General features: G+C 36.4%; 1 protein-coding gene across 2 annotated transcripts in view; it reads right to left on the reverse strand.

Annotated features, from left to right (window-relative positions):
• ADGRB3 (adhesion G protein-coupled receptor B3) overlaps positions 1-12627 on the reverse strand; it is a 756020-nt gene that overhangs the window by 433311 nt on the left and 310082 nt on the right. For both annotated transcript variants that reach the window (XM_032154235.2, XM_032154255.2), the window contains 2 exons: positions 6964-7128; positions 6026-6190 (listed from right to left, as the gene is read on the reverse strand). In XM_032154235.2, coding sequence (XP_032010126.1) covers positions 6026-6190; positions 6964-7128 — 330 coding nt within the window. The remainder of the gene's footprint in view (positions 1-6025; positions 6191-6963; positions 7129-12627) is intronic.

The raw sequence follows: 12627 nt of genomic DNA on the forward strand, positions 1-12627 counted from the left end.
GAAAAATAGGTGTTGATGAGAAACATCAAAGACCAATATTCAGATTTAGTGTCTTGGTAACCATTAAGCTCAAAAAAGGTTTAAAAATAATTTTAAATCTCTTAATTTAAAATAATTGTTAAACAATTCCCAAAGTTTATTTTTTTTTCCCAGAAAAACGATGTGGGATGAAAAGAATAAATAAAAACATAGTAAAAGGTGGTGCTTAAATTTTTCTTTTCAATTTGAGAATGATGAGCATGCTGCTAAATATTTCTAAATTGAACAAGGTAGGGTAATATAAGATTACAGAAATTTGCTTTTTAAGCAATTCATGGCAGAAACTGGGAGAGTTTTATCAAAGTCTCATTTGAAGAAAATCTGATAAAATGAATTATGATAATAATTATCTCCATAGCAACATGTTTGAATAATGGACATCTGGTATACATACTATATCCACAGTAGGACACAGTATCTGTTATTAATTCTTTTAGATCTCAGCGGTTCTTCCCCAAGTCTGCCCATAAAACTCAGCTTGATTTGCTGCAGAACTGTAGACTAAAATAGGTGGTAAAACATCCTTTTTGAGAAGATTGGACACTGTTTTAGGTATTTATTAAAAGCAACAGGTGGTCTCTCTCATCTATGGGATATCTTCAAGCTCTAATTCATTTTCCTGCTTTTTACTATTTATCTGAAGTGACTTGGCAAGAACAAATAGAACATTAAATACTAAAGAAGTCAATACCTAGTGCCACCTACTGTCACCATTAAACTCTTTGGTTGGTTTTAGGTGAGCAACTGGTGTGGACACTTGAGTAGGGCCTAATTTGCTATTCCCAAAAATATGCAGTCAAAACTTGCTTTAATCTTTTGAAGAACGCAACAGGTAATAACATAATTCCTTAAAGAGTATACAGATAACATCTGAAAGCAGAAAATAATATAAATTCCAATGAAATAGGAGCTTTAAAAAGTAGTATTTGTGCTTAATTAAATAATAAAAATTCCAGTGGAATAGGAGCTTTAAAAAGTACGATTTGTGCTTAATTAAACTTGGTTTGAAATGAACAAGGTAAAGCAGGTGTCAATTTGTATGCAAATATTTCATTATGGAGTAGTGTATTTTCTCTTTAGAAAAGAAATGCAAATTTTATGCTGACATATTTGGGTTTCTAATAATGATGACATTCAGTCTTAAAATTGAGTGGTTCAATAGTTTCGTTTAGAAGAGTCTAACTTATTAAATTTGTCTCAAAGACAAAAATAATTGCATCAATAGTGATTAGTTCACTATTCTACTAACTGGAACCTGAGGAGAAAATAAGTCAAAGTGAGCTAAGACCTCATCTTCCTCCATGACACCATCCCCACACCAAGTATTTTATACGTGTACGTGTATATATTAGCTAATTAGCTAATACCTGTGGGGGATAAGAGGCAGGGAAAATACACTGCTCAGGAAGAGAGATGCTGGGGCTGACAACATCAGGAATGCAGATCTGTGTCCTGGCAGTGCCTGGTTTTACATCAGACTTGTTCAAATGATACCCAAGTTGTTTCTCCTGCTCTTCGTGGTACAGGAAAAATGAGGATTGGAGAACTGAGAGTTGGATAATGACTAAACCATCTTTATTTGTGCACAACAGCTAGTTAATAGTCCTATTTTTCTTTAAATGACTGCTGTAAAGAGATCTTATTTTGGCTGAAACATGAGTTGGCTAGAGGCACTCAAAATGAATTGTGTTTTCATTATCAACCAATTCCAGAAAGAATCCCTCATCATTTATGAAAAAGGATGAAAAAAGTAAAATTTTGCAATTTTGTTGAGGTGATATTTCAACTTTCTCCAGTGGAACAGAGGTAGAGGACTGTATTCCACTTCGTTGTTAATTTTATCACCTTATCATTATTATTTTTACTATAAGTTAGTGCAACCCAAAGGATGATTTGCAGACCAGCATCTTCAGCATCACCTGAGACCTTCATAAAAATGCAAATGCTCAGGCTCATTCAAGACCTACTGAGTCAGAATGGCTGGGGGGTCTGGCTCAGGAATCTGTGTTTTAACAAGCTCTCTGGGTGATTCCTATGAACACTGAAGTTTGGGAAGCACTGCTTTGGATAATGAGGGAGACACTCAAAAGAAGATAGGAGTGCAGAGTAGACAAGCTTTGTTCTTCTTCTTTCCTACTGAAGCTAAGTTAAAAGACAATTACTTAGAGACCAAAGGAAGACTCTCCTGGTCCCCAGAGAAGGCATAATCCTGTCGGAGAGCAACCTTACACAAACAAGGAACCGTCACTTCCAGAACGACATTTCTCGTAAGCAGGGTGGGGAAGGGGATCACATTCACTACATTATAGGGCACCAAATCCTAATACAAATGTATTACAGTGTTCAAGACAAATTTTGCTTTACCAACACTACTGCTGCCCTCCTTTATATGAATATTTATAGATAAACATCACAATAATTCCTACATTTCTTCTCTAAGTTGCTAATACTGTATACACTTATGAGATGGCTGTCTTACTTCACAAGTGTTTATCAGCACATTTAACCTGGAGGCTTCACCCACCACTTACAGACAAAGCAGCTGTGGGTCCAAGAAGGAAATTTTATGTATAAATAAAGTGTAATTTTTACTTGTAAATGGTAGGTTCCAACTTAGCAGTTAATGACTAAAGAGTAATGATCCTAGAATTGGAGTTATAGAAGTAGCAAGCCCTTCTCCTGGGAACAGGGCAAAGTGGTTCCTAGGAAGCTAGAACGTAAACTTAGGACAATCCAGCAGTAACACGTGCTTTCTGAATATTAATAACCAGGGGAATATTGGGGTGAAAATCAAACTAAAAACCTAAAAAATATTATGTATGACATTGTAGCAATTAATAAAATTAGGGGAGCTGTTACCATCCTAGCATTTTAACCTTCAAAGCCTGAGGATACACAATGAGATTGAGATAAATGAAACCATTATCTGGTGAGTCTGACCAATTTAAAAATTGGGCCACTTATTATCTCCCCTGTAGCTATTCTATTTCCCAACTAGCATTATTTTTAAAAAATGTTTTTTTATTTCTACAATTAATTTTTATGAAAACAAAAGAAATATATTTTTTGTAGTCAATGATGATATTTTTAATACTTTTATTTTATCTATCTACCAGCAAAGAAATATTCTAATCTTGAGGGGAAAATAGTTTTATTTTTCATTTTTAGTAGACATCATAAGAGCTTTTGATTAGATCCAGATGATTAATCATTATTTTCATTAATTATTCAGACAAAGATGTTCATATATTTCTCCTTCCTCACAACAAAGGGCCTCTTAGTAAACTTGATTAATTTGTTTTGACTCCAAATTAAGTGAAGTATAAAATAAATAGTAGTTGTTTTCAGCAACTTGAAGAAAAATTAAGAATGAATAGACTAAAAATAATACTAGAAAAAGCATATTGTTAAAAGAAATTGTTGAAGCTTTGTTGTTAACACAAAGACAAAGATGCCTTAGTAAAATGTTATGGTAATTTGAAAGTTTTCTCAATTTATATTGTCAGTGTGTAAATTTGAAGCAATATAATGGCTGAAATTAGGAACGCTATACTCATAATCACAACAGTAATACATATTGACTACAGAGAGGACATTGAACAGAGTTGGAACTCCAGTATATAAATCAAGTACAATATGGAAAGTAGTTATCAAAAACTTGATAAAATAATTTGGGGATGATGTGACTGCACATAAAAACTTAAATAATTAATATAAAAGAAAAACCTCTTTTATAAATTAAAAAAATTCTCTAAGAAAGCAGAGCTATTTTTGAAATTAACAGTCACACACAATTTCTGATGGACAATGCAATTTTTGTTTATATAAATGCACCGGACAAGGATATATTCAAAAGCTTGGTGTATATGTGTATACACACACACACACACACACACACACACACACATTATTTATTTTTCTTTGCCCCTGTATAAGTAGTGATGTTTAAATTATTTAGCTGATTCAAGAATTTTTAATTATGAAAATGATATTTATATGCTTGTAAGTAATTTATGGTTCTTTTCATATCATATAATTGAAAACAGTAAAATGAAAATGTTAATAATACCAAAAATGTGTAGCATATATACTTTTTTTTTTAGTTTTATGTGATTTTTTTTAACCTGCCTTAAGTCATGAAAGCCAGCAAACAAGCCCAGCAAATAAGGTGCACTATCTTTTTCATAAATAGATCTGTAAAATGTTTTTTAAACAGCAGGTGGCAATCTCTGTAAATCTGATTGCAGCAGTACTATCTTGGCTCTATATATGCAGATGAAAGACAGTTTTAAAAGACCAGTTAAGAACTGTGGTATGCTCAGACTGGTTTAGATAACATCAAATATTGAAGGGGTTGATTTAATTATGTTTACTATTCTGTGAAATTTCTCCCTAGGCAAAATAAATGTTTTTGTTTAATACATCTTAATTCTTCTTACACAGCACTGGAGGAATTTCACAGTGCTAATCTGAATAGGTATCATCCTCTTAGCAACCCTGCATGCTGGTTACTTTTTATTATATTGAATTCATATGCCTTAAGAATTAACAAAACTAATTTTAGATTTTTTTTTTTTTTTTTTTTTTTTTTTGAGACAGATTCTTGCTCTGTCGCCCAGGCTGCAGTGCAGTGGTGCAGTCTCAGCTCACTGCAACCTCCGCCTCCTGGGTTCAAGCTATTCTCCTTCGTCAGCCTCCTGGGTAGCTGGGATTACAGGTACATGCCACCACGGCTGGCTAATTTTTGTATTTTTAGTAGAGACGGGGTTTCGCCACGTTGGCCAGGCTGGTCTCCAACTCTTGACCTCAGGTGATTCATCCGCCTCAGCCTCCCAAAGTGCTGGGATTACAGGTGTGAGCCAACACACCTGGCCCTAATTTTAGATCTTTTTTAAACCCCCACAAAACTCCAACTGACATATTGTTACTCTTAAAATCCAGTTCTCTTGTTATTCTTAGTGTTGTACTGTGAGAAGTCTTTATAATTCTAACTATGGAAAAATACAAAGCTTTGACTCCTGGATATCTCTTAGAATACCTTGGTTTTTCTAAGTTGAAACAATCATGTGAGATAAAGGCAGAAATTCATAGCATTCTGAACTGAAAAGGAACCTCAAAGATCCCACAACCAGCTGTACTCACTGTACCCCCAGGAATCAGACAGCCAGAGAGATCAGTTAGCTTGCTCACAGAGTTACTAGCAGCAACAGAACTCTAAGCGGGCCTTCAAATTCTCTAGGTTCAGCACGTTGGCACTATATTGTCAAGCTTTAAAATTCTGTCCTATCACATCTTTAGTATGTTTATAATATTTTTCTTAGGATCTCATTCTAAAATCCTGACTTTCACTTACTTATTGAGTCCTCAGTGTGTCAATAATATTTTAATGGAAGGTACACATGATTAGGAAGTAGTTTTTGTTCTAAACGATCCTGTAAAATATGTGCTGTATAATCTGGGCAGTTTCTGACCTTTCATTATTTTCTCTGCTTATATGTAAAATCTTTTAATGTAGCAGGACTTTCATTTTTTCATTAGCAATTAAGACTTCATACTTTCATTTTAAAATGCATTCCTCATAGGAATTTCCTTTGCCAGTGAAAAATGGGGCAACGGCAAGTAAATGTAGATAATCAAGGTCACACATCAAGGTCAGAGTAATTAGCAACAGAACTTAAAAGCATCTGAATGTCAGCAACACTTCTTTATCTTCTCATTCATTTCTTATGTCTTTACATTTCCAGTATATATATCCTAAGGCAACTTGTTTTGTATTCTCCACAAACAAATATTTCACATGGAATGATTCTGTGACACATAAACAGGGGATGCCCCACATAGTACAGAAACAAGTAAATTGCCACCTATCATTAGTAGTTCTTTAGTTGAGGAGGTATGACCCTTAACCAGTGACAATATTTTTAAATCTTTTTTTTTTTTCACGTTACAAAATGTTTCTTTTGGGATAATTTGGGTTCATTCTTACCAGGGCATCGCTGCTCACTGCATCTTCTCACTTCTTCGCCCGTTCCTTCACATTGCTGCCCTGTGATCACTGCGCCCTGACAGGTCCTTGTTCGCCTTTCCCAGCCGCCATCACAGGACTTGGAACAACCACTCCAATGACCCCACTGATTCCACTGACCATTGGCTGAAAGAAATGTTTCATGGCCAATGTAAGTCATCTACCACAGACTCCTTTAAAAATTTTAAAATCTGAGAATGTTACTACCCCTTCCATTTTTGTTAATCTACCACTGTGAATAAACTTTATTCGAATATTTAACTTACAGGTCAAATATAGAGCATTGCGATGAACAGTGTAAAAAAGTGTAAAAAGGCCGGGCGTGGTGGCTCACGCTTGTAATCCCAGCACTTTGGGAGGCCGAGGCGGGCGGATCACGAGGTCAGGAAATCGAGACCATGGTGAAACCCCGTCTCTACTAAAAATACAAAAAAATTAGCCGGGCGTGGTGGCGGGCGCCTGTAGTCCCAGCTACTCAGAGAGGCTGAGGCAGGAGAATGGCGTGAACCCGGGAGGCGGAGCTTGCGGTGAGCCGAGATTGCGCCACTGCACTCCAGCCTGGGTGACAGCGAGACTCCGTCTCAAGAAAAAGAAAAAAAAAAACAAAAAAAAGTGTAAAAAGTGCAAGCTCAGTGCTAAACTTCCTCAAATGTATTCGTAGTTCATCTCCTGAATTTTATTACTTTATTAGCATGGCATACATTAGAATAAATTCTGGTATAATCAGCTTCGTTAATAAATACATGTACACACACACACACGCACACACACACACACACACACACATATATATATAATGATTATCTTCTTTCATGACCCTCTGGCATAGTTTTGACTCATTTTATAATGTGCCCTTTACATGGTACGAGTGCCCATTATATGCAGGAATCAAGCCCTACCTGTACATTCAGGGTTATAGCACTCTCTGCTTTCTGCCCACGGCCCTCTGCATTCGGAGCCTCCATGGGCAGCTGCAGTGCACTGCCGGCTTCTCTGCTGAGTCCCATTTGAGCACGTTACTGAGCACTGGCTCCACGAACTCCACTCTTGCCACTGTCCATCAACTACCAAAGCAGAAAAAGACAGCATAAGGATATCTTCCAATAGGAGAGGCTGTACAGAAAGTACCTGGTAAAACCACCCTTGAAGATGAACCCCAATCAATGGACTATGAATGAATACAATGGAAGGTCACACCAGCATGAGATTTTATTAACCCCCCAAATATTATTACCTTATTTTCCCACTTTTATTTTCTTTTATATATCCAGCATATTTTTTTTTTTTTTTTGGAGATGGAGTCTCACTCTGTTGTCCAGGCTGGAGTGTAATGGCATGATCTCAGCTGACTGCAACCTCTGCCTCCTGGGTTCAAGCAATTCTCCTGCCTCAGCCTCCCGAGTAGCTGGAATTACAGGTGCCCGCCACCACATCCCAAAATAATTTTTGCATTTTTAGTAGAGACAGGGTTTTACCATGTTGGTCAGGCTGGTCTCAAACTCCTAACCTTAGGTGATCCACCTGCCTCGGCCTCCCAAAGTGCTGGGATTACACGCATGAGCCACTATGCCTGGCCTCCAGTGTATCTTTTGATTCACTTATTTCTTCAAAATATTTATTGATCACTCAAACATGCAACACATTGTGCTAGATGGGGTACATAAAACAGTGAAAAAACTAAACACTGAGCAAGACCTTATCGAGCTCATATTTTAGAGAAAGAACCCCTAGAAATAAACCATGAATTACATGCTAGATAAATCAATTATATGGCAGTGTTGCAAAGGGTAGTTTCAGGACATTGTGAGATAAGACTTTGGAAGGTCCAGAGAGTCTTCCTTGACAAACTGAGGCTTCAGTCAAGCCTTGAAGGATGAAGAGAAAATATTTAGGAGAAAGGTATGTTCCATGCAGAGGAATATACAAAGGTCTTTGGAAGAAGAATCATGGGCATTTCCAGGAACTGGATGCAGGTCATTGTGAAAGGCATCTAGAGTGCTAGGTGAAGAGGAGATTGCAGAAGTTTGAAAAAAGAAAGAGGCTAGATTTTGCAACTTTCATCGGCTGTGTTAAGGATTTTGGATATTATTCTCAGATGTTTAAGAAGCCATTGAACACGCCTGTAATCCCAGCACTTTGGGAGGCCGAGGCGGGCGGATCACAGGGTCAGGAGATCGAGACCATTCTGGCTAACATGGTGAAACCCTGCCTCTACTACAGATACAAAAAAATTAGCCAGGCGTGGTGGTGGGCGCCTGTAGTCCCAGCTACTACAGGAGGCTGAGGCAGGAGAATGGCGTGAACCCGGGAGGCGGAGCTTGCAGTGAGTGGAGGTGGCGCCACTACACTCCAGCCTGGGGGACACAGCAAGATTCCATCTCAAAAAAAAAAAAAAAATAAGAATCCATTGAACAATTTAGATAATACTATGATCAGATCTAGTGTAGGATTGAGAACAAATTACAGAAGTTGGGAAGGATCTGAGCTGTGATGATGAGGCAGTGCACATGCAGTGTCTTGGAGAGATTAGGAAGTTACTAGGAATGGGTGGTGAGAAGAAACTGAAGAACTGGCCATGGGAGCTGAAGCAAAGAGAGGATCCAGGTGACTCTTAGATGGGTGTTTTCTGATGACTGGAATGTAATATAGACTGTTGAGCTGATTTATCTTTGGGAGATTCAAATTGAGATTCACGTATGCATTCATTCATTCATTCAAATAACTTTTGAGAATCTATTAGTCATCAGACACTGTGATAGGTGTTAACAAGATACACAGAAATAAAAGAATATAAATCCTAACCTCAAAAATTTTATAATTTAGGACATTCTGCATGCAAATGAATAAATAAATAAATGTTTAAAGACAATACCATCTTAACATGAAACATGAAGTATTTAGGCTTTCAGAGGACATACTGCATCTACTGGGGATGTGATTATAATAGACATAGAGTGGTGAGTTATGGATAATTTACACAAAGTCAGCATTGACAAAGGCACAATCCCATATGCCACAAAATAGAAATGAGCAAAGGACTTAACCAAAAATACTTTCCAGATTAGAATGTGCAAACTAGCATGTAAATGTTATAAATGCATCAGTTTGTGGATGTCTGCTTTTTTCCAATAACGGTTCATGGTTCTTAGTCAATTTGATCACAGGTGAAAGAGAATTCACCACAAATCTAAAGTTTCAAAATAAGCTAATGGTGCTATGAAAATCCATCCAAATAAACAAGAAAGCCTGGCAGAATATAATAAGTACTTTCAACCTAACTTCAAGTCTTACGTGTAGGTATTAAAAGGAGGTTGTTTAATAGGTATCTAGCCGTACTTAATAAACCCTTTATGAGATTAAAAATTACAAAATGCCAATTTAATCATTCCATTAATGTAATTTTAGCATCTCACTTTATTCAAAGTGCCTGATACAATCATATTGGCTATGTAGTCCATTTTCCAGACTAAAAAGAAAATTCTAGTGAAGCAATGGGATATTATAAATTATCTATTTCCCCTCTATTTTGGCTTTAAACATGAGTGCATTTTTCATTTCAGAATTTTTCTATTCAAAGATAACATTTATTGAGCTTGCAGTATGAAGCCTCACCATCCTAAGCATTCTGAGAAGGGTTTATGAAAAGAGATTCATGCCCTACACCTTACAATCTATTTGGCAAAAGGATGTACAGTTATGCACATTATTGAGAACATTCAGAAAGAAAGCAGCACATTAACAAAGGTGAATTAGGTGCTGCTAAGCTAATCTTAGCGCTGAGTGACTAGAATAGAGGACTATGTGGTGTCCTTAAGTATTCTGGTTTAAGGTAAATTTTGAGTATGATTTATTATGAATGCAATCGTTATATGTTTTCTGGCAAAGAGAGGATAAGAGTGTCTAGCGAAGATGTGGCGTCTAGAATGAGCAAGTCAAATGTGGAAATCAGAGAGAAGATAATTTGGCAGGGGATTCTATTTCTGTGAAGAATTCGGAAGGACATTGCTGAGATGATATTAGGAAGAACGAGAACATCTATTCGTGAAGTGTTTTGCTCATCAGGCTTTTACTGAAATAAATCTGCATCAATAATAATAAAATGTTTTGAGACTTTAAATTCATATATTTGTAGTTATAGTTGTTCAATCCTTTCTGACCATGTACATATTCTGTGTTAATGTTAAAGCTTAAGAGTGAGTTAATATTAGAAATCTGAGGAGCAATTTGAGGTTCAATGCTACCACAAACATCAACAAAACATGTATTTTAGAGGGGGTCAGATTTGTTCACAAAGTCAGTAACAGAAAAAATAATAAAATTGAAGATATAGCGAGTGGGCCTTTTTTGCGATTTTATTTTACACTGAGAACTGAAAGATCCTTTTATTGAAAATTAATTGCACTGTTTTTTGCAAGCTTTGTTTTTTATTTTTTTATTATACTTTAAGTTCTAGGGTACATGTGCACAACATGCAGGTTTGTTACATATGCATATGTGTGCCATGTTGGTGTAATTGCACTGTTATGAACGAATTGGCTTGAAAAAATAACTCTGGATATAAAAAACAAAAGAGGAAAGGCCTAATATTTCTTTAGTGTGTCAAGTCCAAATCATTGAGAAAATAGATAATTGAAAAGTCAGGTAGGAGAGGAATATATAAATTTAACTTAAAAAACTAGACAACAATATATATATATATATATATACACACATATGATATATATACACACACACATATATATATATATACAGATAACAGACATTTTATATATGTGTAAAATTTTTGGTGTCAAATATGAGACATTGTTTTATTTTTAAGTTTTTCTTTTCAGTGATATTCCGGATTAAAAAAATTATTAATGATTTGTTTTATGGGCCACAGCCCCATAACATTTCTGGAAACAGTAGTGTCATTTTACTGAATGAGAAAAAAATAGAGAACAGGAAGGCTTTGGGGAGGTAGAAATTAAGAGTTCTGTTTTGGATATTTAAGCATTTCCAGATAGAATTTGTGCATTATCTTTTAGGGATAAATGTAGAGAAATGTAAAAATAAAAACAATTTATCATATTATATATCTCTATTTCTTTTTTTATAACCACTCATCTAGGTTCTCCAAGATGTGAAGGAACAGCTTTTTTCTTGTTATCTGATGTTTAACTGGGGAGCTAAAGTGGTGAGGAAGCTGTTCTCCTTCAACCCTGCATGCAGGCTTGACTTTTTACCTGGCTCAGCAGTGAGGTAGTAGAGACAATCAATGCCTCTCCCCACTCAATGCCTGTTCCTTGTGTACGGCTTACTTCCAATATTTGTAAGAGGGACCTCTCAGGGTCACTGCAAACCTCCGAATTTAAAAATACCTCAAAGCTTTCTTTCTGAAACTGTGTTTCTATTGAAAACTGATTCACATCTCAGCATTCTGTCAGAAAAGAGTTCCCTGGTAAGCTGGGAAAATGTAAACACTCCACAATCCCTCTAGGAGTCTCGTAACACACACAGGAGTAAAGATTTATAGAGAATTTAGCCTGTGATTGGCATTGCTCAACTGCGCCACAGGGGAGCTGTGGTGATCAGGACTGCCTGAGCTCTGCTCTTATGAACATATAGTCTAGGGGCTGTAGTGGGGGCAGATGATAAATGAGTAAATGAATAAACCAGAGCTTTTCACTACAGGTGTTATGAAGACAACCTGATAAAGAGGGCGATGCGATAGGGAGTGCTCAGGCAGTCTCAGGAGAGGACGAGATTAGAGCTGAGTCTGAATCACTGGACAGAGCCAACTCTTAATTTCTACCTCCCCAAAGCCTCCCTGACCTCCATTTTTTCTTATTCAATAAAATGACACTAGTGTTTTCAGAAATGTTATGGGACTGAGGACTATAAAATAAATTCATTAATAATTTTTTTAAAAATCCGGAATATCACTGAAAAGAAAGATTAAAAATTAAACAATGTCTCATATTTGGCACTAAAAAATCTTTTACATGTAAAATATCTGTTGTCATGTGAAGATCTGTGTTCAGGAACAGAGAGAAGGCTGGGGCTTGTGGGGATCTCAGAAAAGAAGAGGTGGCAAGAGATGGGTTCAGATGCTGTGCAGAAGCCAGATCTTATAGGGCCCTATAGGCCATGCGACCAGGGAAGATGCAAAGTATGAGAAGATTTTACAGTAAGGAAGTGATACGATAGACTTTAGATTTTAAAACTTAATATTGTGGTTTTGTGTAGAATGAATGGTACAGGGGCAAGAATGGGTACTGTGAAATATTGGGGGACTATACTATATGTAGTCCAGAGACAGCTGATGGTGGCTCGGATTATGGTGGCATCAGTGGGCATCGAAAAAACATAGATGAATTTACAATGTTTTCTGGATGTAGAGCTGGCAGGTTTGTGGTAGGGTATAGAAAAACAGAAAATTAATGTTGACTTTTAGGATTTTGGCTTAATCAAATAGGTAAAGGGTTGATCATTTTATTGAACTGGGTTAGACTAGTGTTCAACAATCTGGGTGTATACAGCCCTGAAATCAAAATTTCTATCTTTTGGAGGTTAAATTTGGA

The sequence above is a fragment of the Hylobates moloch genome, unplaced genomic scaffold (assembly GCF_009828535.3).
Source record: "Hylobates moloch isolate HMO894 unplaced genomic scaffold, HMol_V3 SCAFFOLD_2, whole genome shotgun sequence".
NCBI classification, from domain to species: Eukaryota; Metazoa; Chordata; class Mammalia; order Primates; family Hylobatidae; genus Hylobates; species Hylobates moloch.